The 27,053-nt window shown below is 43.9% G+C and overlaps 2 protein-coding genes across 21 annotated transcripts in view; one reads left to right on the top strand and one right to left on the bottom strand.

Moving 5' to 3' along the window:
• Positions 1-192: 192 nt before the first annotated feature.
• On the bottom strand, positions 193-20,953 carry CUNH1orf43 (chromosome unknown C1orf43 homolog). Of its 2 annotated transcripts, XM_042682134.1 has the most exons (7): positions 20,669-20,953; positions 20,227-20,328; positions 11,055-11,172; positions 10,483-10,536; positions 7,472-7,638; positions 7,325-7,383; positions 193-1,189 (listed from the first exon to the last, which is right to left on the bottom strand). In XM_042682134.1, exons 1-7 carry the CDS (start codon positions 20,732-20,734, stop codon positions 994-996), a joined length of 762 nt encoding a protein of 253 aa, XP_042538068.1. In that variant the 5' UTR covers positions 20,735-20,953; the 3' UTR covers positions 193-993. The 2 variants fall into 2 exon arrangements, with proteins under 2 accessions (XP_042538068.1, XP_042538069.1); XM_042682135.1 differs by lacking the exons at positions 10,483-10,536; positions 11,055-11,172; positions 20,669-20,953 and having other exon boundaries at positions 20,227-20,313.
• Positions 20,954-21,230: 277 nt separating this feature from the next.
• Positions 21,231-27,053, top strand: part of Ubap2l (ubiquitin associated protein 2 like) — a 60,721-nt gene continuing 54,898 nt past the window's right edge. For 12 of the 19 annotated variants that reach the window (XM_042682128.1, XM_042682129.1, XM_042682127.1 and 9 more), the window contains exon 1: positions 26,044-26,173. In XM_042682128.1, coding sequence (XP_042538062.1) covers positions 26,084-26,173 — 90 coding nt within the window. In that variant the 5' untranslated portion in view covers positions 26,044-26,083. Of the gene's footprint in view, positions 21,373-21,717; positions 21,740-26,043; positions 26,174-27,053 lie in introns of those variants that run through there. The other 7 variants (XM_042682130.1, XM_042682120.1, XM_042682114.1 and 4 more) reach the window with 4 other exon arrangements.

Raw genomic sequence — 27,053 nt, 5'->3', positions numbered from 1 at the left:
GGAGGCGGTTAATATTTCAGAATTTCTTCTGTTGTGGTTTCAAAAAGCATTTATATGGTCCTAGGTCCAGGGAGCACACACAATCCAAATAATTCTCTGGAGGCAAAGCTTTATGCTACATATCATGTTAGGAAAATGCAGAAAACATACACCTGTTTTACTAAAAATAGTACTGTAAATAACTCACATGTCTTATTTTTAATAGTTTATTTTATTAAATAATTTATGAAGTCAGACCAGTAACTGGTTTATTAGGAAAAACCACTTCTTCACAGTCTCATATGTTGACAAAAGACGATGCCAGATGTGTGGACCTTCTCCTCCATTCAGTTTATTCACAAGAGTAATGAATGAAGCTGGAAGAGCAGATCCTTGCATGTGAGAAAAATTGTACTGTTTCAACTGACTTACCACCTCCACTATTACTCCTCCTACTCCCAGTTTTTTTCCTCCTAGTTCTTTCTTGCCTTTCCACCAGTTAACTCTGAGGCACCCTAACCCAAACAGTTAAAGCCACTCATTTGAGAACAGTAAGGTAGACATAGAAGACATCTCTCAACCTCCCACCTTTGGGATTAAATAGACTGCAACAATGAAGGTAAACTGTGGCTAAAAATAATGAAAAAAAATTTTTTGGTTGGTTGTGGGGCTTGAACTTTGGGCCTAGGCACTGTCCCTGAGCTCTTCAGCTCAAGTCTAGTGCTTAAGCAACAGCGCCACTTTAATGAAAGATTTTTAAGGAAGCTTTGATATAAATAAATAGTAAAGACTTCTGAATTCAAACCCAGCAAAGTGCTACTAGGAAAAGTCTTAGTGTTCTGAAAATGCCCATATGAAAGGGTTGGGGAATGATTCTTCAGGCACAAGCTCTAAGAATTCTGGACATAATGGAGACATTAGCTGATGGGGTTTGGGCCTGCTGAGCCTGATGTCCTGAGGGCTTCCCAGCAAGCATCTTTCTGGCTTTATCTGTGCCATGGTCCTTCAGCTCAATCACAGTGTACTCTCCAATGTATTATAGTTGTCCTTAAAGCTCTTCAATTCAAGGAAGTGCTTGGCACGTTTACTCTTCTGACTGGAGGGGAGATATGTGACTTGGATTGTTGTTGGGGAGACTTCAGGGGACTGAGTTAGGTCTTTGGCTGCTGACTGGTGTTGTCGTTGAGAGCTCCCAATTCGTGCTTTCACCCTAAAGAAAACAAAGAGGGGAGGTCATGGACAGAATAAGGACTCTGGAAGAACATAATTCAGGGCTTATCCTCTCCCATAAATGTAGTCTCTAACCTATCTTAAAAACAAATTACTATAAAAAAAATTACTATAAACCTGCCTGTCAGCTTAGAAGTAGCAGAAAAACTATTTGTCTTTCTTTCTGGCATAAGCTTTGCTTCATCACACTATGCTTAAAGTTTTTGTTTTTTGGGGCTGGGAAGGTGGCTCAGTGGTAGAGCGCTTGCCTTGCATGCATGAGGCCCTGGGTTCGATTCCTCAGCACCACATAAACAAGAAGAAAAAAGCCGGAAGTGGTGCTGTGGCTCAAGTGGTAGAGCACTAGCCTTGAGCTGAAGAGCTGAGGGACAGCGCCCAGGCCCAGAGTTCAGGCCCCACGACCGGACCAAAAAAAAAAAAAAAGTTTTTGTTTTTTGGTCCTTTTTTTAACTTAGGGCTTGGATGCTGTCCCTGAGCTTTTTCGCTCAAGGTTAGCACTCTACCACTTTGAGCCAAAGTGCCACTTCTGGTTTTCTGGTGGATAAGAGTCTCATGGTCTTTCTTGCCTAGGCTGGCTTTGACCTGTGATCCTTAGGTCTCAGTCTCCTGAGTAGTTAGGATTGTAGGCATGAGCTACCAGCACTCAGCATAAAGAAAAGTTTTAACTCTACTTATTCACCTAATATGTATATGCAACTAACATACGTTTAGTTCAAAGAGTTCCCCCAAAACAAGAATAGAAATAGCTATCTCCTACACGTTAGAGCATTATACTCTAATTTACTAACATAACCAATATCATATAGGAAACTGAGGACCCAATAATTAACTTTTTTTTTTTGGATGGAATATGGAGAGCCTGCTTTTCTTTTTCAGTTCAGGTTTTCTGTGGGTACACACACAAAATGGAAGATCATCTCTATACTATTCATGAATACCAGCAATTTCTTTTTTTCACTAGATTGAGTCTGCGTGTCTTCTCTTATTACTATCCATGATCATTTTTTTTTTATTGTAAAGATACTATACAGAGGGTTACAGTTGCATGAGTGAGGTAATGAGTACACTTCCTCTTGAACATTGTTAGCCTCTCCATTGTTTTCCCCCTACCATCCCCTCCCTCCCTCCCTTCCCCGAGGTTCTTTTTTTTTTTTTTTGATTGTGATTAAGTGATTACATAATTTCCGGAAATTCACAGTCCAATAATTAATTTTTATGAAGTCACGAAGCTTGTAAATTATAGATCAGGGAATCAAACTGTTTGTCAGATTTCAAAGCTAATATTCTCTTCAGTATATCCATTGAATCTGGAGATCAGAGACAAAAATTTGAAAGAGCTAGGGGCTGGGAAGGTGGCTCAGTGGTAGAGCACTCGCCTTGTATGCTTGAGGCCCTGGGTTCGATTCCTCACCACTACATAAGCAAAAAGAAAAAAGCCGGAAGTGGTGCTGTGGCTCAAGTGGTAGAGCACTAGCCTTGAGCTGAAGAGCTGAGGGACAGTGCCCAGGTCCAGAGTTCAGGCCCCACGACTAGACCCAACAAAAAATTTGGAAGAGCTAATAAAATAAATATAAAATTTATCTTAATTTTGTGTGTTTGTGGGCACGCACGTGAGCAGATTCTGGGGCTTATACTCAGTGCTTGGGCATTGTCCCTGAGCTTTTTTTTTCCCCTCCCTTAAAAGATAGTGCTCTATTACTTGAGCACCAGCAGATTCTGGGGCTTACACTCAGTGCTTGGGCATTGTCCCTGAGCTTTTTTTTCCCCTCCCTTAAAGATAGTGCTCTATTACTTGAGCACCAGTTTCAAGTCCAGTATTTTGGGTAGATAATTGGAGGTAAGAGTCTCATGGAATTTCCTGTTTGGGTTGGTTTTGAACCAGATCTCAGCTTCCTGAGTAGCTAGGATTACACGCATGAACCAGCTTATCTTAACCATTTTAAAATGTATACTGCAAAAGTGGTAAATTAATCCAGTTGTGGAAGCAACTAAAATGCTTTTCATCTTGTAGAACAATATCTATGCTCATTCAGAAACTCTTGTTGTTGTTGTTATTCTTTTTTGGTCAGTCGTGGGGCTTGAACTCTGGGCTTGAGCGCTGTCCCTGTGCTCTCCAGCGCTCTACCACTTGAGCCACAGTGCCACTTCCTGTTTTCTAGTGGTTTATTGGAGATAAGAGTCTCACCGAGGGCTGGGAAGGTGGCTCAGTAGTAGAGCGCTTGCCTCACATGCCTGAGGCCCTGGGTTCGATTCCTCAGCACCACATAAGCAAAAGGAAAAAAGCTGGAAGGGGCGCTATGGCTCAAGTGGTAGGGCACTAGCCTTGAGCTGAAGAGCTGAGGGACAGCGCCCAGGCCCAGAGTTCAGGCCCCACGACTGGACCCAAAAAAAAAAAAAAAAAAAAAAGTTTCACCGACTTTCTTGCCCAGGCTGGCTTTGAACTACGATCCTCAGATCTCAGCCTCCTGAGTAGCTAGGATTACAGGTGAGAACCACCGGGCTCATTTAGCAACTTTTTTTTTTTTTGGTCAGTTGTGGGGCCTGAACTCTGGGCCTGGGCACTGTCCCTGAGCTCTTCGGCTCTACCACTTGAGCTACAGCACCACTTCTGGCTTTTCCTGCTTATGTGGTGCTGAGGAATTGAACCCAGGGCCTCATGCATGCAAGGCAAGCACTCTACCACTGAGCCACCTTCCCAGCCCCTCCAGCAACTCTTAATTCTCCTTCTTTACTGAGTTTGACTACCTACAGCTATAAAAGTAGAACCAGCATTTATCTTTCAAAGGTTATTTGTTAGCAGAGTGCTAGAGGCTCATGCCTTTAATCCTAGATATTTAGGAGGCTAAAATTTGAGGATCAAGGTTCAAAGCCAGCCTGGGGCAGGAAAGTCCATGAGACTCTTATCTCCAATTAACCACCAGAAAACCAGAGTTGGTGCTGGAGCTCAAGTAGGAGAGTGCATGCCTGGAGCTGAAGAGCTCAGGGACAGCGCCCAGGCCCAGAGGTCAAGCCCCAGAACCAAAAAAAAAAAAAAAAGGTTATTTGTTTTCTGGCTAGAGATCAGGGCCTTGTGCTCTCACATAGCTTTCACTCAGGGCTGTCACTCTACCACTGGAGCTCTTGGATGACATTTTGCAAATTAACACAAGATATAATCTCAGACTTTTCTGTTTTGGTAAGCCTGGAACCAAGATCCTCAGATCTCAGCCTCCTGAGTAGCTAGGATTAAAGTATAAGCCACTGGTGCCCAATCTTTCAATGGTCTTTTTTTAAAAAAAAATGTTTATTATGAAAATACCATACAGAGGAGTTATAATTACATGGGCAAGATAATGAGCACATTTCTTATCAAGTATCCTTGCTTTCTCCTTCGTTTCCCCTTTCTATCCCTTCCCATATCCTGCCCCTTTCAATGGTCTTGAACAGGCTTCTTGCCTAAATTATAATCCAAATGTTCTTTTCTACCTTCTCTTCCACAGGTCACTTATATTACTTCTCTAAGCAAAGGTTGTTTTTTGATTTTGTTTTTGCTGGTCCTGGTCCTTGAACTCTGGGCCTGGGCAATGTCCCTAAGCTCCTTTTGCTCAAGGGCTAGGATGGCAGATGTGAGCCACCAGTGCCTGACAAAATTTTTGTGTGTGTGTGTTTGTGTTTGTGCTGGACCTGGGGCTTGAAATCAGGGTCTGGACACTGTCCCTAAGCTCCTTTTTATTTATTTGTCAGTTGTGGAGCTAGAACTCTGGGCTTGGGTGCTGTTCCTGAGCCATTTCCTGTTTCCTGGAGGTTAACTGGAGATAAGAGTCTCACCGACTTTCCAACCCATGATGGCTTTGAACTGTGATTCTCAGATCTCAGCCTCCTGAGTAGCTAGAATTACAGGTGTGAGCCACTGGTGCCTGGCTCCTAGCTCCTGTTGCTCAAGGCTAGCATTCTACCACTTGAGCTATAGCACCACTTCTGGCTTTTTTTTTTTTTTTTTGTAGTTTATTGGATATGAGTCTCATTGGCTTTTCTGCCTGAGCTGGCTTTGAACTTTGATCTTCAGATCTCAGCCTTTAAGTAGTTAGGATTATAGGCACAAGTCACTGGTGCTCAGCTCGTTTTCTAGTTTGTTTTCCTCTTCTTTTTAAAATTTTTATTTATTTTGTTGGTCGTGGAGCCTGAACTTTGGATCTGGGCACTGTCCCTCAGTTCTTCAGCTCAAGGCTAGTGCTCTACCACTTAAGCCACAGCACCACTTCCGGCTTTTTCTGGTTATGTGGTGCTGAGGAATCGAACCCAGGGCCTCATGCATGCAAGGCAAGCACTCTACCACTGAGCCATCTTCCCAGCCCTCTTCTTTTTATTTGTATTGAGGTTTTGAACTCAGTCTTGCATTTGCTAGACAGGTGCTCTACCACTTGAGCACATTATTTCCTGAATAGGGTCTTGCATTTCTGCCTAACCTAGCTTAGATCATGACCCTCCTATTTATGCTTCCCATGTAGCTGGCCTGGAATTAGCAACCTCTCTGTCTCAGCTTTCTGAGTGCTTGAATTACATGTGGGAACCCTAACACTTAGTACTGATTTTTTTAAATTCTTTTTTTTTTTTTGCCGGTCATGGGGCCTGAACTCTGGGCCTGGGCGCTGTCCCTCAGCTCTTCAGCTCAAGGCTAGCACTCTACCACTGGAGCCACAGCACCACTTCTGGCTTTTTCTGCTTATGTGGTGCTGAGGAATCGAGCCCAGGGCCTCATGCATGAGAGACAAGCACTCTACCACTGAGACACCTTCCCAGCCCGTGATTTTTTAAGTTCTTGATTGGCGTTTTTTTCACCCATTTCTTATTTATTTATTTATTTTATTGATTGTGGGGCCTTAACTCTGGGCCTGGACATTGCCCCTCAGCTCTTGAGCTCAAGGTGAGTGCTCTATCACTTGAGCCACAGTGCCACTTCTGGCTTTTTCTGCTCATGTGGTGCTAAGGAATCAAAACCAGGGCCTCATGCATGCGAGGCAGGCACTCTACCACTGAGCCACCTTCCCAACCCCTCACCCTTTTCATTTTAAGAGTTGCATATATAACACAGTGAAACTTTGTTTAGTATATAGTTAATGCAGTTATGATTCCTCTCCTATAAAAAATGCTGAAGCCAGGAGCTGATGGCTCACATCTGTAATCTTAGCTATTCAGAAGGCTAAAATCTGAGGATTTCAGTTCAAAGCCAGTCCAGGCAGGAAACGCACTGAGATTCATCTCTAAATAATAACACAAAGAGCCAGAAGTGCCACTGTGGCTCAAAGTGGTAGAATGCTAGCCTTGAGCAAAAAAAGCTCAGGGATAGCACCCAAGCCCCGCGTTCAAACCCTACAACTGGCCAAAAAACAAACAACAACCAAAAAAAACCCTCAAAAGCTGAATCTCAGTGATGTCTTCAAGCCCTACAACTGACCAAAAACCAAACAACAACAACAAAAAAAACCCTCAAAAGCTGAATCTCAGTGATGTCTTGTTTTAAGATAGGGTTATAATGCTTTAAGTGGTTGCATTTGCTTCTTACTTTTATCAGACCAAGACACAAAAGGAGAACTCTAGGGAAGAAGAAAACTCTTGGTAGACTACATTTTGATATTTTACTTAAGCAGAAGAAAAAAAGAGAGAGAGAGAGAGAGAGAGAGATAAGCAAAGTAAAAGCCACTCTTACTAGCTTATATGGTAGTATCTGTTTTCTATTGTACCCAGTTTTTTTTTTTTTTTGGCCAATCCTGGGGCTTGAACTAGGGCCTGGGCATTATCCCTGAGCCTCTCTGTGCTCAAGCCTAGTACTCTATCACTTGAGCCATCGTGACATTTCTGACCTTTTCTTTTATGTAGTACTGAGGAATCAAACCTATGACATCATGCATGCTCTAAGCAAGCCCTCTACTACTAAGCCACATTCCTAGCCCTCAAGATGTAGTTTTAACAACTCTTACTGTGTTATGGACTCTTTTCATATTGGTTTATGGAAGCATAGCATCTCCATCCATCCATCCATCCATCCATCCTCTCTTCATAGACAGAATCTTGCCATAATCTTAATGCCTCAGCCTACTTTTATATTTTCTAAACAGACCCTTCCCTCCAAACTCACACAGTGGCTAGTTCACTCAGAGCCTCCTGATAGCGCATGTATTCACTCTGGCCAAAAACCTTAGGAAACAGAAAGAATAGTTAGTATCTCTCATTTCTGAAGCATCCCTTTAGATCCTTGAGGGAAAAACTGGCTATCCCAGCTTACCCCAGTCCCATAGCGGGCTGTCTCATAGCCATCCAGCAGGGTATCAATGAGGGCCTTGCGCACACCCTTAAAAGGAGTGGTAGTATTTCGCAGATCTAGCAAGTACGAGCGGAAATTCTTGCCCATTAAGGAACGTGGGTGCCGGCCTTCAGCACAAAATGGAATATCTGAAAAGATAATAGTACAATGATACCCCTTCTCCTTTATAGTCTTTTTTTTTAAATCTCTTTTTGTCAGTTTTTGGGCTTGAACTCAGGGCCTAGGTGCTATCTCTGAGCTCTTTTGCTCAAGATTAGTGCTCTATCACTTGAGCCACAGCTCCACTTCCGATTTTTTGAATGGTTAATTGGAGATAAGAGTCTGACTTTCCTGCCCACGCTGGGTTTGAACCACGATCCTCAGTTCTCAGCCTCCTGAGTAGCTATAGCTAGGGTTGTAGGTGTGAACCACTGGCACCAGTTCTCCTTTATTTTTTGGTCAGTCATGGGGCTTGAACTCAGGGCCTGGGTGCTGTCTTTGAGCTCTTTTACTCAAGGCTAGTCCTTTACCACTTTGAGCCACAGTTCCACTTCTGGTTTCCAGGGGGTTAATTAGAGATATGAGTTTCACAGACTTTTCCTGCTTGGGCTGGCTTTGAACCGTGATCCTCAGATATCAGCCTCCTGAGTAACTAGGATTACAGGTGAGCCACTGACACCCAGCCTGGCTCTCCTTTAGTCTTTGCAGTTAATTTCCCAAAGTTAGACATATGCCTAATGAAATGTGAGATGAATTGGAGATAAATCCTAATATAATCAAGAGTGTAACTTGTAACCATGTAGGTATTAGGTGGTTGCAAAACAATTATAAGCTATACTCGTGATACACAATGATGTCAACATCCTTTATTGGAGATAAGCATCTCCCACTTTCCTGCTTGGGCTGGCTTTGAACCTTGATCCTCAGATCTCAGCCTCCTGAGTAGCTACGATAAAAGGCGTGAGCCACCAGTGCCTGGCTCAACATCCTTTTTACAGTCCTACTTGCTCACTTGGGCTTTAAAATATAAAATGTTGTGGTAGAGATAGTGCTTATATGACAAATGGTCAGGAAAATGAAAAAAATATCAAAGAACTATATACATCTTGTCGGGGCTGGGAAGGTGGTTCAGTGGTAGAGCGCTTGTCTTGCATTCATGAGGCCCTGGGTTTGATTCCTCAGCACCACATAAGCAGGAAAAAAAAAGGCTGGAAGTGGTGCTGTGACTCAAGTGGTAGAGTGCTAGTCTTGAGCTGAAGAGCTGAGGGACAGCGCCCAGGACCAGAGTTTAGGCCCCACAACCAGACCCTCTCCCCTCTCCCCCACAAAATAAAAGAACTATACATCTTGTGGTTTGTGGAATAAGAGAGATGTCACCAGTCCTCAGTGCAAAAACAAGTAAATCAGGGGCTGGGAAGGTGGCTCAGTGGTAGAGCGTTTGCCTTGCACGTCTGAGGCCCTGGGTTCGATTCCTCAGCACCACATAAGCAAAAAGAAAAAAGCCAGAAGTGGAGCTGTGGCTCAAGAGGTAGAGCGCTAGCCTTGAGCTGAAGATCTGAGGGACAGCGCCCAGGCCCAGAATTCAGGCCCCATGACTGGACCCCCCCCCTCAAAAAAAAAAAAAAGTAAATCACTCTCTAACTCACAAAACTAAAGGTATATCAAGAAAAGAACTTTGCTGCGTACCAAAGGCTCATGCTACAGTTCTGACTACTTTAGAGGCTAAGATCTGGGGAAATCTCAGTCCATAGACAGCCCAGAGAGACAAGTTCAAGACACTCTTCAATTAACCAGCAAAAAGCCAGAGTGGAGGGGCTGGGAAGGTGGCTCAGTGGTGGAGCGCTTGCCTTGCATGCCTGAGACCCTGGGTTCGATTCCTCAGCACCACATAAGCCGGAAGTGGCCCTGTGGCCCAAGTGGTAGAGTGCTAGCCTTGAGCTGAAGAGCTTAGGGACAGCACCCAGGCCCAGAGTTCAGGCTCCATGACCGGACCCAAAAAAAAAAAAAAAAAGCCAGAGTGGAGAAAGTAGATTGCCAACCAGGAGCAAAAAAACTAAGTGTGAATCCAGGTGTTCAAGCCCAGTACTGGCACAAATAGGGGAAAAATGTTAAAAACAAAAATAAGCTGGATGCTAGTGGCTTAGCCAACCAGGAGCAAAAAAACTAAGTGTGAATCCAGGTGTTCAAGCCCAGTACTGGCACAAATAGGGGAAAAATGTTAAAAACAAAAATAAGCTGGATGCTAGTGGCTTACACCTATAATCCTAGCTACTAAAGGAAGCTGAGATGAGGATCTCAATTTGAATCCAGCCCAGGCAGGAAAGTCCATGAGACTCTTTATCCCCAATTAATTAACCACTCAAAAGCCAGAAAGGAGAAGTGGCTTGAATGGCAAAGTCCTAGCTCAGGGACAATGCACAGGCCGAGTTCAAGCCCGAGGACCAGCACACATGCACATACACAAAAAACACTCAAAAAACTCCAAGAAACAAAGGTCAGATTTGGGTACATAAAAAACTCATCTAAAAAAAAAAGCAAAACCAAAAAAGTTATCAAAAACAAAAGCCAGACTCACTGGAGAAGAAATAACCTGCCTACATGTTTTCCTATAAAAAAGATACTAGTGGGGCTGGGAAGGTGTCAGCGCTTGATTGTATGTGTGAGGCCCTGGGTTCGATTCCTCAGCACCACATAAGCAAAAAGAAAAAAAGCTGAAGTGGTGCTGTGGCTTAAGTGGTAGAGCGCTAGCCTTGAGCTGAAATGCTGAGGGACAGTGCCCAGGCCCAGAGTTCAGGCTCCACGACCGGACCCCCAAAAAAACAAAAAACAAACAAACAAAAAAGAAATTAGTAGTCTTAAAACTCTAGGAAATTCCTAGCAGCCAGGGAAGTGAAGAAGACAATTCTTAACATACAAAATGTGTTCATAACTCTTATTCCCAAGTGATTTTTCCCCCTTTTTGGGAAAAAATGGACTTATCAGCTAGCCCTTACCAGACGCACGGATTGCATCCAGAGCTTTCATCCTGTATAGATAGTTGTAGCAACCTGTTGAGAGGAAAGACTCATCATCACCGTGAAAAGATCCCCCAAATTAGGTTGAACATTGGTGACTCATGCCTATAATCCTAGCTACTCAAGAGGCTGAGATCTGAGAATTATGGCTGGAAGCCAACCTGGGCAGTAAAGTCCATGCCACTCTTATCTCTAACCACTAAAAAGCAAGAAGTGGAGCTGTGGCTCAAAGTGGTAGAGCACTAGACTTGGAGCATCAAAGCTCTGGTACAGTGCCCAGGCCCTGAACTCAAGCCCCAAGAGACTGATATACATGTGTGCTAGTGTGTGTGCGTGTGCTCGTGTGCGCGAGCTCACATGCACGTGTACGCACACGTGCACACACACACACATACACACACAAACTGTAGTGGGCCAAATAAACTGTCCCTCTGCATCTGGCATATATTCAATAACTGAGCAATAATTGAGGTTTCTGTCAGCAGATGTTAACAACTCTGAGATCAACTCATGGGACTCATCCCTGTAGCATCCTCCACTTTGCCACCTACTTTGATTTCCCTGGGTTTCCAGTTGTAGCAGTCTTGCATCATCATCTGCAAGGAGCTGGGGTTCATACTTGATATCCTGAACCCTCGAAAGTCGAATATCAATCTCTTCTTTCAGGTCCTGCACATGTAGATAGATAACAGAAAACACAATCACTAACCCTATACTGGTTTCCACCAACCTAGAAATAGGGCAGCGCATGTAAACAACTAAGATAAACAAAGACAGTACTTGTAACGCTAGTGAAATTGCTAGGTTAAAAAAGAAAAGAAGAGAAAGAAAAGAAAAGAAATAGCCGGGTGCCTGTAATCCTAGCTACTCAGGAGGCTGAGATTTGGGGATTACAGTCTGAAGCCAGCTCATGCAGTAAAATCCATTATACTGTTACCTTCAATAAACTACTAAGGAAAAGCTGGAAGTGGTGCTGTGGCTTAAGTGGTAGAGCACTAACCTTGAGGAAAAGAAGCTCATGGACAGGCACTGAATTCAAGCCCCATGACTACCACCAAATAAAAAAGAAAGAAAAGGAAAAAACTAAAAAAGAAAAAATCCTGACTCTATCTCCTAGGTCCTAGGATTACAATTGTGCACAACTATGCCTGGGTAACAATATTTTTGCTTTTAAGTTGGATTTAAAAGAACCTTTTTTTTTTTTTTGATTGGCCATGGGGCTTGAACTTTGGGCCTGGGTGCTGTCGCTGAGCTCTTCAGCTCAAGGTGAGCACTTTACCACTTGAGCTACAGCTATAGCACTACTTCCTTGAGCTACAGCACTACTTCCAGTTTTCTGGTGGTTAATTTGAGATAAGAGTCTCCTAGCTATTCAGGAGGCTGAGATCTGAGGATAGAGGTTCAAAGCCAGCCCAGGCAGGAAAGTCTGTGAGATTCTTATCTCCAATAAACCACCAGAAAACCAGAAGTGGCCCTGTAGTTCAAGTGGTAGAGCGCTAGCCTTGAGCTGAAGTGCTGAGGACAGCACTCAGGCCCAGAGTTCAAGCCCCACGATCGACCAAAAAAAAAAAAAAGTGTCTCACAGACTTTCCTGCCTGGGCTAGCTTTGAACCGTGATCCTCAGATCTCAGCCACCTGAGTAGTTAGGATTACAGGCATGAGCCACCTGGCTTAGTTGTACATATTTTCTAACTCAGGAAGTTCTTTATAATATGTAATCAAGATTCTTCTAAGCTGGGTGTGCAGGTGGCTCATGCCTTTAATTCTAGCTACTCAGGAGGCTGAGATCTGAGGATCACGGTTCAAAGCCATCCCAGGCAACCACCACCAGGTGACCACCACCACCACCAACAAGAAAAAAAAAGAAAGAAAGAAAATATGGATAATTACAAGCAATAATCTAGGCTGTATAGAATGTCTACCTGGCAAGCACAAGATACTAAGTTCAAATCCCAGTAACACACCCACACACACATACAGAAAAAAACAAAAAAAAGAAGCTATAATCTAGAAATCTGTGAGGAAAAGGAAGCCTATAGAGTGTGTGTGTGTGTGTGTGTGTGTGTGTGTGTGTGTGTAAGCTGGTTGCTCACTCCAGTAATCCTACTCAGAAGGCTGAGATCTGGAGGACTATGGTTTGTAGCCTGCCTGGGCAGAAAAGAATGTGAGATTCCAACTCCAAAATAACCAGCAAAAAGCAGGGTTGGAAGTGTGGCTCAAATGGTAGAACACTAAGTAAGTTAAGCAAGTGTGAGGCCTACAGTTCAAGGATTGGCACTACCACATACACACATAAAAAAAGTTTGGGAATTATGCCACCCAGCAGACCACAGGATTTCAAGAAGTCATATTAACAAAAATTAAAACAGGATTAGAAGTTTAGTTCAAGTGGTAGAGTACATGTGTAGTAAGTGTAAGGCCCTGGGTTCAATATCTAGTATAAAGAGTCCTATTGACTTTTTGCTGGTCTTGGGGATTGAACTGTGGGCCTGGGCACTGTCCCTAAGGTCCTTTTGCTCAAGGCTAGCACTCTACCACTTGAGCTACAGCTCTACTTCCTGCTTTTTCTGTGCTTAATTGGAGATAGAGATTTTCCTGCCTGGGCTGGCTTTGAACTGTGATTCTCAGATCTCAGCCTCCTAAACAGCTAGGATTACAGATGAGAACTACCAATGCCCAGCTCCTTATTGATTTTTTTTCCCCCTGCCAGTCCTGGGGCTCGAACTCAGGGCATGGGCACTGTCCTTGAGCTTCTTTTGCTCAAGGCTAGCACTCTACCACTTGAACCACAGCACTATTTCTGGCCTTTTCTGTGTATGTGGTACTGAGGAATCGAACTCAAGGCTTCGTGCATGCAAGGCCAGGACTCTCCCACTGAGCCACCTTCCCAGCCTCCTTCCTTATTGATATCTTAAGAAATTAAAATAGGGCTGGGAAGGTGGCTCAGTGGGAGAGTGCTTGCCTCAATGCATGAGGCACTGGGTTCCATTTCTCAGCACCACATAAGCAGAAAAAGCTGGAATGGCGCTGTGGTTCTATTGGTAGGATACTAGCCTTGGGCTTAAGAGCTGAGGGACAGCATCCAGGCCCAGAGTTCAGGTCCCATGACTAATTAAAAAAAAAAAAAGAAATTAAAATACATTTAATATTTGAAACTGGTCATTCCTATGTATAGTGTTAACATTTTAAAAGTACTAAATGTTTTACTAATCAATTGTCCAGAAGCAACCATTATTATTACTTTCATATCTATCTCACATAGGAAGGTTGCCAGAGCCTCAGGAGATAAGAAAACCTTGTTTTTTGCAGTATAAGGGATTGAAATTAAAGCCTTACACATGCCAAGCAAGCACTCTTGCACCTGAGCCATGGGCCCAACCCTTGTAACACTTTTAACTTCCAATGTGAACTATATCATATACAGAATATAGACAATGTGCACATTTAAAAGTTGCTTTTTGCTGGGTGCTAGGGGCTCACATCTACTCAGGAGGCTGAGATCTGAGGATTGCAGTTCAAAGCCAGCTGGGCAGGAAAGTCCCTGAGACTCTTTAACTACAATGAACCACCAGAAAATCAGAAGTGGCACTGTGGCTCAAGTGGTAGAGCGCTAGCCTTGAACTGAAGAGCTCAGGGACAGCGCCCAGGCCCAGAGTTCAAGCCCACAAACCAACAGCAACAAAAAAAGGTTTTGTGTGTATGTGTGGGCACTGTCCCTTAGCTTTTTTGCTTAAGGCTTACACTCTACCACTTGAATGATACCTCTGCTTTGAGTTTTTAGTGGTTAACTGGAGATAAGGCTTCAGGGACTTTCATTCCTAGGCTGGCTTGAAACTGTGATCCTCAGATCTCAGTCTCCTAAGTAGATTAGTTTTCAGCCACTGAGGTCCAGCACATTTTTAAACATTATAAAGTTGAACCGATTTAGTTTAGGTAACAGAACTTTATCAGTGACATTCTATGTGCCTTCCCAACTGAATGCCCAATACCACCCACCTGAATGTCAATAGTCCTCTTACTGTACTGTTTTAGCATGTGTCACACTGAATGGAAAATTTCTCTGCAACTGACTTTTTACTTTTTGTTGTGCTGGAGATCAGTGTTTCATACATGTTAGGCAAGTGCCCTATCACTAAGCTATACACAGCTATTTAAAAACAAACTTTTTATACAATAAAATGCATGAGTTTTGAGGAATATACTCATTTGACCAGCATCTCAGTTAAATAAATAGTATTTCACGCTTAAATGTCTTCTCACACTGTAAGTCATATCCCCACTTCTAGTTTCAGGCAACATGATATAACACTTCTACAGCTCTATGTTCTGAAATTTCATATAAAGATAATGGAATGATATGGCACTACTGTATTGTAAATGAACTTTCAGCTTTTTTCACTTGGCATGTTATTGAGGTGTCTTTGTAATTTACTTTTCCATTCACTTATAAGACACTTTAGTAACTTACTTTTTTTGTGTATGTACCAATCCTGGAGCTTGAACTCAAGGGCCTAGGTGTAGCACTCTACCACTTGAACCACAGGTCCATTCCAAGTTTTAGGACGTTTATTGAAGATAAAGTTTCTTGGGGCTGGGAAGGTGGCTCAGTGGTAGAGTGCTTGCCTTGCATGCATGAGGCCCTGGGTTCGATTCCTCAGCACCCCATAAACAGAAAAAGCCGGAAGTGGTGCTTAGCTCAAGTGGTAGAGTGCCAGTCTTGAGCTGAAGAGCTGAGGGACAGCGCCCAGGCTCAGAGTTCAGGCCCCACAACCGACAAAAAGATAACATTTCTTATGGACTTTCCTGCCAGAGCTGGTTTAAAACTGTGATCCTCACATCACATCCTCCTTGAATAGTTAGACTCACAAGCATGAGCTACCACTTTTTCACCCAAAAATGTTTGGAGACTCATTTGTATTCATATATTTACCTTCACATAATATCCCAGAATATAAATATATTACTATATGCCCATTTTAAGTTATCATTATTTAAAATATTATTTTATTATTAAGGTGTTATACAGATGGATAACTGCTTCATAGCTTCATAAGACAGGTAATGAGTACATTCTTTTTTTCAGTTGGTAGTGGGGTTTGAACTCTGGGTCTGGGGGCTGTCCCTCAGCTCTTCAGCTCAAGGCTAGCGCTCTACCACTTGAGCCACAGCACTACTTCTGGCTTTTTTTCTTTTTGCTTATGTGGTGCTGGGGAATTGAACCCAGGGCCTCATGCATGCAAGGCAAGGACTCTGCCACTGAGCCACCTTCCCAGCCTATACATGAGACTCTTATCTTGAATAAACTGCCAGAAAACTGGAAGTGGCACTGTGGCTCAAAGTGGTAGAACTCTAGCCATGAGCTGAAGAGCTGAGGGAGGGGCAATGCCCAGGCCCTGAGTTCAAGCCCCATATGTGGGGGTGAGGGAGAAAAAGAAAGATTCTCATGGGACTTTCTATCCAGGCTGGCTTTGAACTGTGATCTTCAGATCTCAGCCTCCTGAGTAGCTAAGATTACAGGAATGAGCCACCAGCATCCGGGGACCTTTGCTTTTAATACCATACAGGACACTATGAATATTTTTTACATGTTTTCACACTAATTAGAAGCAAAAAAAAAAAAGTACAACTTACTACATATTTTCCCTGTGGTAGGAGTGGAGCTAGCAACACTGCTATGAATATTCTTTATTTTTTATTGTGAAAATACTGTATAGAGGGGTTACAATTACATGGGCAAGATAGAGTATATTTCTTATTATTTTCCCTTCCCATCCCTTCCCATCCTCCCCCTGCCCCCCTTGAATATTCTTATTACTTATAAACAAAACTTATATACTGCTGGGACATGGATTAGATACATATATACAATATTAGTACATAGTGTCCAATTATATTATTGTAAAGTGGTTATATCAATTCATTTTTTTGCCTGTCCTGGGGCTTGGACTCAGGGTCCAAAAATGTCCCTGACCTTCTTTTGCTCAAGGCTAGCACTCTACCACTTGAACCACAGTGCCACTTCCGGCCTTTTCTGTTTATGTGATACCGAGGAATCAAACCCAGGGCTTCATGCATGCTTTGCAAATATTCTACCACTATACCACTATGCCACAACTTATTTTTTTTTGGTTGGTCATGGGGCTTGAACTCTGGGCTTGGGCGCTGTCCCTGCACTCTTCAGCTCAAGGCAAGCACTATACCACTTGAGCCACAGTGCCACTTCCGGTTTTCTAGTGGTTTATTAGAGATAAGAGTCTCACAGACTTTCCTTCCCCGGGCTGGCTTTGAACGGAGATCCTCAGATCTCAGCCTCCTGAGTAGCTAGGATTACAGGTGTGAGCCACCAGCGCCTGGCTTCAACTTATTCTTTCATTATTAATAGGTAAGAATTTAGATGACAAATGTTAATCTCGTATAGTTTAGAGGTGACTTAAATACCCAGTTTTCCTAGCTTATGATATGCTGGAACTTGGGCCCTACATTCTTTTTGTGAAGCAAGTGGTGGAGAGAGCACTATTGAAGTTTCAGGCCATGACATTTCTGAGACTTTATACTTAGGGGGGTGCTAAAATTACTGCCCCAGGAGTTGAGAGACTTAGTTCTCCATTAATCTACTTTTCACTTACCATGTTACTGAATACATGCTATGTTTTGCCTTAGCTTTAAATTGTTGAGCAACAATGGCATGATGCTTTTATACATATTTTTGTGGTGGTAATGAGGCTTGAACTCAGGGTCTCACTTTTTTTTGTTTTTTTTTTTTTTGTTGCCAGTCCTGGGGCTTGAACTCAGGACCTGGGCACTTTCCATGAGCCTCTTTGTGCTCAAGGCTAGCACTTTTATCCCTTGAGCCACTGCACCACTTCTGGCTTTTTCTGAGTAGTTTAATGGAGATAAGGCTCTCACAGAGGCTTTTTTGCCCGGGCTAGCTTCAAACTGTGATCCTCAGATCTTAGCCTCTTGAGTAGTTAGGATTCCAGGTGTGCGCCACTGGCGCCCAGCAATACAATTTTTTTTTTTGTCGGTCCTTCGGCTCTTCAAATCAAGGCTAGTGCTCTACCATTTGAGTCAAAGTGCTACTTCCAGCTTTTTCTGCTTATGTGGTGCTGAGGAATCAAACCCAGGGCCTCATACATGTGAGGCAAGCACTCTCCCTCTGAGCCACTCTCCCAGCCCCAATACAATTATTTAAAAAATAATAAGTAACTATTCTGTTTAAGCTCCGATCTAAAGAATGAATTAGCTGGGTAAGTGGAGATCATTCTAAGTCACAGTAATAGCATATGCAAAGGTCTGAAATTCAACCAATGGAGCTGGATCTCAGTAATTGGGAAGATACCGTATAAAAGAAGATGGTAAAGCCAGCAAATGCCTATTACTGAGAAGACTAAAGCTATATGGTCATAGTAGTAAGATATCAAGAGTTCTGATTTAGATGTTAGGTTTGGGATTTCTATTAGAAAACTAAGTTGGAACTAGGCTTAGTGGCTCGTGTCTGTAACTTGAGGAAGAGAGAAATCTGGAAGATTAAAGTCAAGGCTAGCTTAGGCAAAAAGTTAGATCCTATTTCAATCAATAAGCTGGGCATGGTGGTTCCTATACATATTCCCAGCTGTGTAGGCATATGTAGGTAAGAGGGTCTCAGTTTCAAGCTAACTCTGGGCAAAAACATATGAAATCCTACCTGAAAAATAAAACAGATTGGGGGTGGGAAGGTGGCTCAGTGGTAGAGCGCTTGCCTTGCATGCAAGAGGCCCTGAATTCGATTCCTCAGCACCACATGAGCAGGAAAACGCCCAAAGTGGTGCTGTGGCTCAAGTGGTAGAGCACTAGCCTTGAGCTGAAGAGCTGAGGGACAGCGCCCAGGCCCAGAGTTCAGGCCCCACGACCTGACCCCCCTCCCCTCAAAATAAAACAGCTTGGCACTGGTGGTGGATACCTGTAATACTAGCTACTCAGGAGGCTGAGATATAATTATGGGTTGAAGCCAGCCCAGACAGGAAAGTCAGCCATACTCTTATCTCCAGTTAACCAGTAAAAAAAGCTGAAAGTACAGCTCTGACCTAAGTGGTAGAGTGCTAGCCTTGATCTTTAAATAAAGCTCAGGAACAGCATTCAGTCCCTGAGTTCAAGCTCCAGGACTGTAATTTTTTTTTCTGTTAAGAAAAAAAGGACTGGGGGCTAGGAAGGTGGCTCAGTGGTAGATTGCTTGCCTTGCATGCATGAGGCCCTGGGTTCGATTCCTCAGTACCACATAAGCAGAAAAAGCCGGAAGTGGTGCTGTAGCTCAAGGGGTAAAGCGCTAGCCTTGAGCTAAAGAGCTCAGGGACAGTGCCCAGGCCCAGAGTTCAGGCCCATGACTGACCAAAAACAAAAAAAAAGGAGTGGGTGGCTGACCACAGGTAGCTCACTTCTGTAATCCTAAGTACACAGAAGGCTGAGATCTGAGTTCAGATCTCAGGCTGAGTGCTGCAGTTCAAAAGATTTGTAATCACCAATTAAACACTAAAAAATCTGGAAGTGGGGGGGTTGGGAAGGTGGCTCAGTGGTAGAGCACTTGCCTTGCATGCATGAGGCCCTGGGTTTGATTCCTCAGCACCACATAAACAAAAAAAAAAGAAAAAAAAGAAAAAAGCCAGAAGTGGCGCTGTGGCTCAAGTGGTAGAGTGCTAGCCTTGAGCTGAAGAGCTGATGGACAGCACCCAGTCCCAGAGTTCAGGCCCCACGACCGGACCCAAAAAAAAAAAAAAAAACCTCTGGAAGTTGAGCTTAAGTGATAGAGTACTAGCCTTGAGCAAAACAAAACCAAATCCAAAAAACAACTCAGGGACAGTTCCCAGGCTCTGAGTTCATGCTTTAGTACTGGTACAAAAAACAAAACAAAACAAAACCCCAGGCTGTATGGCTCTAAGTGTTAAGTAGGCCCAACAAAAAAACAAGCCTTTAGAACCTCAATATCTCCCCTCCCCCCAAAAAATATCTAAGTGGAAATATCAGGTAGGGCAGTTGGCTATATAAGTATAAAATTCAGGAAAAGAGAGGTTTGGGGTACACATGAAATTTCATCCTCCTTAAAACCAAAGGAAGCAAGCAATCACCTAACAAGAGAATGTAAACAAAATCTGAGTGTCAGTAATCCTACCTACTCAGGGGGCTGGGATCTAAGGATCATGGTTCAAAGCCAGCAGGCAGAGAAGTCAAAGAGACTTTAATCTCCAATTAATCACCAGAGAACCAGAAGTGGAGTTGTGGCTGAAAGTGGTGAGAGTACTAGCCTTCAACATAAAAGCTCAGAGATAGAACCTGGGCCCGAGTACAAGCCCTGCCACTGGCAAAAAAATTAAATTAAGAATAAAAATTTTAAAAAATTCTGCAAAGCCAACCCATCTTATGGCTCTGGTTGCCAACTGTAATCTCAACACCATCCAAAAATAAAGCAAGCAAAAAACACTAAGTAACATGAACTGTGAAACATTCTACAGCAGGGGTGATAACTTCAAGCCTTTCATTCTGCAAATGCAAAATCCTAAATTCTTGCTAAACTACATTCTGGACCATATTGTGAACCAAATGAGACAAGGACCAGAAGCTTAACAGTTTATGTTCATGTAAGTAAAAGAAGGCACTTGAAAACATGTAAATTAATCATCTTTAAAAATCTGGGAAGGATCTCATTTCTTGTCCCTAAAAGCTTGGAAGGTTATTTTTGCCTGAAGGACCTACCTTGGGAGCATTGTGTCCCACAGGGACATGAGGTCCCCTTCTAGATTTCATTGCAAAGCGCATGATTTGCCTCTTCACAAAAATAAATAGCAGTACAAATACCTGTCAAAAAAAGATAAGAAATCTTTAATAGATTTTTTTTTTTTTTGGTAACATGCGTTCATTCAAAATCCCCAAATTTAGGTACTCAAGGTTGGATGCTTGGGGCAAAACGTCAAGGATGGGGGTAGATCTCGGGAAACTAGGAGCGAGGAGGCGTGGGTTAGCGCCCTGGAACTTAGAAGGGTTCTCAGAAAGGGGCGGGTCTGGGGCTGTGCCTTAGCTCCCAGGTACCCCAGGGATAAGAATCAAAAGCCCAGGTGAGTGGATGGATGAAGTCAGGGAGTGACTCAAGGGTCTGGATTGGGTCAGACTTCAGGAATAGGGCGGGGGTTCTTCTCACCAGGCTCCCGTAGGCCATCACGAGCACGACATTCACCCCGGACAACCAGTTACTGCTGGACGCCATGGCCTCCCTCCCCGCGCAGAACTCAGGTTTTCCTGCTGCCCTGGTTCGTTAGCCCAGACTGAGGCGAAGCCACGATGCCCAGGTTCCTTGCAGCTCCCCGGCCATTTCTTTAGGGGGGTAGCCTGAGCCAGACCCAGCCTGAAAACATGGCGGATGGGGTGGGGGGGTGGGGAGACGGTCTAGGAAAGTAGAACGACGCCTTCCCGCTTCCCCAGACACGTGACCCAGGCAAAGCAGTGGCACCTGGGAGCGGAGATGCGGAACTTCGCCAGCAAGAGGAAGCAGAGGCCACCAGTGCGTCACGTGGTGGAGGTGGTGGAGGTGGGGCTGCCGTGGAGGGGGCGGGGCTGACGCTTAAGTGCGGTGTTTCGTGGCGTGGCGGCGCGCGCACGCCGGCGTGCGCGTCCCTTTTCTCATCACGTGCTGGGGGACGCAGGAAGGCAAGTGGGAGGGGGAAGGCGCGAGAGCGAGCGCGAGAGGGAAAAGGAGAGAGGGGGTGGGGAGGAGGGAATCTTATATCACGTGACTAGGGGCGGCGCGGCCCGGGGTGTCAGTGTGGAGGAGACTGAGGTAAAGTTGGGAGCGCAGCGGCGTTGGCGGCGGCGGCGGCGGCGGCAGCGGCAGCGCGGCGGGGCCGGGTATTGTCCGCGGCCCCTTTAAATCCGCGATTCCCCCCCCCCTTTTACCCTCCCTCCTCTCTCCCTTATCCCCGCCGTATCACCCTCTCTCGGTAGGGCCCCCACCGCTCCGTGTTTCCCCACTGTACACCCCCCCTCTTGTAGTTATGCGAGCCCTGGCGCCCCCACCTCTAGTCGGTCGCAGGAGGTTTTGTTTATGGTTGGGTTCGCGGCCTACTGGGCCGCGCCAGAGCCGGGGCCTCGATTTGGGAGCGTGGCCGGGGCGGGGCTTGGGACAGCCGGCGGGGGGGGGGGGGGCATGCGGCTAGAGTCTGAAGGAGGAGAGCGAGAAAGAGCGCGAGCGAGTGAGGCCTGGGCCTTGCCTGAGGTAGGGCTATCTCCACCATGGCCGGTGCCTGTGGAGGAGAGGGCCTCCTCCCTTTCCAGCCCTCTGCAGGCCTCTTCTGATCCGGATCCGGCCTGGTTGGAGGTGGCGGAGTGTGGAGGGGGGGCGGTGGGAGAGGGAGGAAAGGCGATGGGGTGGAGCTGCCCCAAACTCCCCCATGTGGCCCTCAATTTGGAGTGCGGAGGATTAATTTGTTCCGGGTGGGAGGTGGAGAGGCGATTGGCTCGGTGGGCTCCTGATGTGGCGCGGTGGGGGGGGCAGGGAGGTGAGCCTCCCATCCTCCGCGCGTGGGCTTGCGTCCCCTCTTCGCTCCCAACCTCTTTGTCAGCTCTTCTTGTTACCCTTCCGTTTTTCTTACCCACCCGGCTCTTGTTATATATTTTTTGCTGCTGTCTTTAGCTTCTTGTTATCTATAGTGTAGTTTGGGGTGCCATAAACAATTATGTTTTGAGGAGGCCGGGCATGGAGGCTCCCCTTAAGGTGTATTACGCCTAAGAGACGTCACTAGATTACTGGGGTATTTGTTCACTGTTGTCATAATGGGACAAGAATTCCAAATTTCTTCAAACCTTACCTTGAGGACAGATTATAAATTGCCTTACAAACTGATGTCACACACGGGCGACTGCTCCTTTTTCCACTCTTCTTGAAATGTAGCCACCGCTAGTGTAGGATGTTGTAGAAAGAGAAACATCACAATATCGCGTTTTTGTTGTTAACGGTTTGCCTTTGAGCCTCCGTGATTATTAGAGAAATCCTTTTTGGGGGGGGGGGGGGGGAGTCGGTCTCCACTTTCCCTTCCTCATGTCCTGCTTTGAGGATACCTGGTGTTAATTGCTGGTGGTATTGGGAGTTGATGACAGCCAGCATTACTAAAGAATTAAAACATTTGCCTCTATATGGGTTGATAAACTGCTTTGACGTCTTATATCCATTGTCTTTAGACTATATACCCAAGATTGTTTCTGTTGTGAATGGGAAGTATTGCTGGCATGTAAAATAATGGCAAAAGACCAAAAAATGTACTGTTTTTCATTTTTAAGGCCCCTCCTTGCTAATTGGGTCCTAACTGGGAAAGCCTCTTACTGGACTCAAGGTGGTGGGGAAGGGGACGTGGAGGTCATTCCAACAATGCTACTAGGGAAGTTAGTTGGCTCTGTTAGAGGTAGCAAACGGTCCAGCTTCAGCTTCTGAATTGTTTCTCAAATTAGATTGTGAGCTCCCCGAGGGCAGTAACCCAGTCATACTTTTGTATTTCCTGAAGCATTGGGCATTATAGTAAATACTCAATAAATATTTGTTACCTATTTTTTTCAGTAAAATTTCTCTGGCTATTTTTTAAGTAGCTGGTTTTCAAGAGCATTTTGTTGAATCTTGAATTTGTTCCTTGGTCTTCATTTAAGTATTATTTTTCAAGAAAGAGTAACAAGAGTCCCCATCTGTAGGATGATAAACTCTGTATTTGTTTCTGCTTGTTACTAAAAAGTAACGAATTTTGTGTCTACTTTTAGACCTGTTGCTAGGTGTTTTATTATCTAGGTAGTAAAATTCTCTGTCACACATTTTAAAGCACTTGTACTGGAAAATGAAGTTAATATACCAAAGGAGTCAGGCTGGTTTTTTTCCTCTCGGTTATATTTTTAAGATATTTTTCTGTCATACTGACTGGAAAATCATATTTGGGAAAGTATGTGCAATGACTGACAGCTAATTCCATAGCTTGCTTATATCTGTGCTATAGCTTATTTTAAAAAATTATATGTAATGTAGAAATCAGTATTGTTAAGCTGGGGGTGGAAAATTTGGGAATGACTAATCTGTATTAGAAACTATTTTACAATTTTAAAACTGGGTGGCCAGATGCTGGTGGCTCATGCCTGTAATCCTCGTTACTCAGGAGGCTGAAATCTGAGGATTGCAGTTCAAAGCCAGCTTGCGCAGGAAAATTCATTAACCACCAAGTTTCTGGAAGTAAAGTTGTGGCTCAAGTGGTAGGGTGCTAGCCTTGAGCAAGAAAGCTCAAGGACAGTGCCCAGGCTCTGAGTTCAAGCTCCAGGACTGGCGCACACACACAAATACCCAAGAACAAGAAACTTTTCCTTTAGTCTTAACTTGATTTTCTTTTCCTTTTGTTGGTTTGTGTTTATGGAGTACTTGGTTATTAAACACTTAAGAAAAATTAAGTATAACATTTTAAGATGCCTGACTGCTTTGTAGCAAATATCACTCCACAAGTCTTCTAGTCCTGTACTAGCTCAACGTATTTGCAGGCCTTTGTGTGTACATATATATAGAAGGAGAGATAATGGGGGAGAAAATAGTACTAGCTGGTCCTTGATAACTCACATCTGTTATGCAATTCAGGAGGCTGAGATCTGAGAATTGTGGTTCAAAGCCAGTCTGGGCAACAAAGTCCTTGAGACTCAATTCCATTTAACTGCCAGAAAACCGGAAGTGAAGCTGTGGCTCAAAGTGGTAGAACTAGCCTTGAATGGGAGAGGTAAGGGACAGTGACTGATTTCAAACCCCATGACCAAAACACTAAAACGGCCTTAAGAATATTGGTAGAGGGGTTGGGAAGGTGGCTCAGTGGTAGAGTGCTTGCCTTGCATGCCTGAGGCCTGGGTTTGATTCCTCAGCACCACATAAGCAAAAAGAAAAAAGCCAGAAGTGGCACTGTGGCTCAAGTGGTAGAGCGCTAGCCTTGAGCTGAAGAGCTGAGGGACAGCGCCCAGGCCCAGAGTTCAGGCCTCACAACTGGACCCAAAAAAAAAAAAAAGAATATTGGTAGAGAATGTACTTTTCATTCTTTCAACTACGTTGAAGAGCAACTCATTGACCCAACTCAGTGAAGATTATCCATAGGAATGTTTGTTATGTTTTTCGATTACATATTTCTTCAGAAAAATTTTACTACCTCAACATCTAGCAATATTCTGGGTAATCTGGGATTACTTTGTGTAGTGTCCCATTAATGACAAAATATAATGGAGAACAGAAAATTTATTCTGTTGGAAGGAAATGAAACTGCAAAGTAACCTCTCATTTTTGAGCCATCTATCATATGCTGAATATTTTCTTTACTAAATGTATTATAAACAAAGTGAATGAAAGGAGTATGACTTCTGTAGAATCATTGCTTGGTAGAAATTTCTTAACAGAAACAATATTCTGGTTTTGGGGAGGCCTTGTGTTTAGTATCTCTTTAAAGAAGTTATCCTGTAAGCTTTAGTATCTTTTTTTTGTTTTTGTTTTTGGGTCCGGTCATGGGCCTGAACTCTGGGCCTGGGCACTATCCCTCAGCTCTTCAGTTCAAGGTTAGTGCTCTACCACTTGAGCCACAGTGCCACTTCCGGCTTTTTTCTTTTTGCTTATGTGGTGCTGAGGAATCGAACCCAGGGCCTCATGCATGCAAGGCAAGCGCTCTACTACTGAGCCACCTTCCCAGCCCAGCTTTAGTATCTTGCTTAAAACAATTTCCTAGAAAGTTCTTAAAAAAAAAAACAACAACTTGGGGATGTACTTGGTTTATTAAGGTGAGTGTGGAGGTGTACTTGGCGTTTTTACCTGAAGAGATGAGACCAACAGACCAATTGTAAGGCAGAAAGAGGCTGCTTACTTAGGTAGATTGAAAATGTGTGTGTGTGTGTGTGTGTGTGTGTGTGTGTGTGTGTGTGTGTTGTGAGAGAAAGAGAGTGATCTGGAATACAGATTTATTCTTCCTGGAAGGCTGATTTCTTCCCCCTCTCTCTGACTAGGGTCTACCCTGTAGCCCACACTGGCCTTGAACTTGCTGTTTTCCCAGTTTAGCTTGAGCCTTCCTAGCTTGCTGGCAGGCTCCTGGAAGGCATTTATTTGGTTTCAGGCTTTGTTGACTACTTTTCTTTGTCAAAAGGACTTCACATACTTTGACTTGTATAGAAGACTTGATTGTTAACATTGTTTTGCTTAAAGTTAAAAGTAGCTAAACCATGAAATATGTACACATACTTTATACTAAATTGATGGTGGTGACAGCGTTGTGCTGAGGCTCTGGCTCCAGGCCTTGTGAATGCATGTACACACGTTTACTGAGATAAATATCCAGCCTTATATAGGCAGTTCTTGTGGTATAAAAATGAAATATCATCTGTAGCTCCTTAAGGAATTGATCAAATGAATTGTCTCAAGTATTGGCGAATCTTCTTGGTGTGTTCCTTTGAAGAAAGTGGTGTGGGGTGGTGAAATTTAACACATTTTGCCCATACTTGGTACCTAAACTCTTTTCTCTCTTTTTCAATCTTCAGTATCCTACCTTGTAAATACTGTTATTTGTATATACTGTAAATGATGACATCGGTGGGCACTAACCGAGCCCGGGGAAACTGGGAACAACCTCAAAACCAAAATCAGACACAGCACAAGCAGCGGCCACAGGTAAAGAATGCAAGGAATACAGATCAGTGGGTAGGTTTGGTGGTTGATAGTTGTTTCCATGCAATTTATAACATCATTCTCTGCTTTGAAGTATTCATGTAGGTTTCTTACTGTTATCTGGCCCTTTTTACACTTTATTTTTTTTTTAATCTAGGAACCTGGTAATGACTTTGGTACAAAGTGGTTTTTGTATTATCTAATCCTATATTGCTTCAGTTTGGATTTTATGCTTTGTGTCTATAACAGCATTTTCTTTTTTGGGGGGGGGGGGGGGGTCTGGCCATGGGGCCTGAACTCTGGGCCTGGGTGCTATCCCTCAGCTCTATAGCTCAAGGCTAGCACTCTACCACTTGAGCCACAGCGCCACTTCCGGCTTTTTTCTTTTTGCTTATGTGGTGCTGAGGAATCGAACCCAGGGCGTCATGCATGCAAGGCAAGCGCTCTACCACTGAGCCACCTTCCCAGCCCTAGTACTTAGAATTTAATTTCAATTATAACAATAAAATGTTGATGTCCTTATATAGCATTGGATACTCAGAAGATATAACGAAGCTATCTTTGAGCTAAATCTTACTTGCAATAAGAGGTAGCATTGGTAATTGAAAACATAGGAAACTGGTACAATTTTTGCTTTCTAGTACTATGGATTGAATTCTGCCTCATGCTTGGTTTCCCACACCCCCAGTCCAACTTTGCAAACACATTAATGTGAATTAAGGGGCTTGTGTTGCAAGGTTAATGATGTAATTCTGAGCTGAAAGCTCTTTTAACTGAAGATTTGTGGAAAAACTACCTGTTCTTTGTAGATTGTAGAAGTGAGACAGTTAGAGCTTCAGAGTTGGAGGCATGGCTCAGGTGGTACAGTGCTAACCAGTGAGCA

This window comes from Dipodomys spectabilis, unplaced genomic scaffold, assembly GCF_019054845.1.
Source record: "Dipodomys spectabilis isolate Male_0828 unplaced genomic scaffold, ASM1905484v1 ptg000069l, whole genome shotgun sequence".
NCBI classification, from domain to species: domain Eukaryota; kingdom Metazoa; phylum Chordata; class Mammalia; order Rodentia; family Heteromyidae; genus Dipodomys; species Dipodomys spectabilis.
This window is presented reverse-complemented; position numbering and strand designations above follow the sequence as displayed.

Coding starts and splice junctions, on each gene's coding strand:
- CUNH1orf43 (XM_042682134.1), bottom strand. CDS start 20,734: ATGGCGTCCAGCAGTAACTGGTTGTCCGGGGTGAATGTCGTGCTCGTG. Junction 11,173..20,226: donor TGGGACACAATGCTCCCAAG/GTAGGTCCTTCA, acceptor CTACATGTGCAG/GACCTGAAAGAAGAGATTGA. Junction 10,537..11,054: donor GGAAACCCAGGGAAATCAAA/GTAGGTGGCAAA, acceptor TCCTCTCAACAG/GTTGCTACAACTATCTATAC.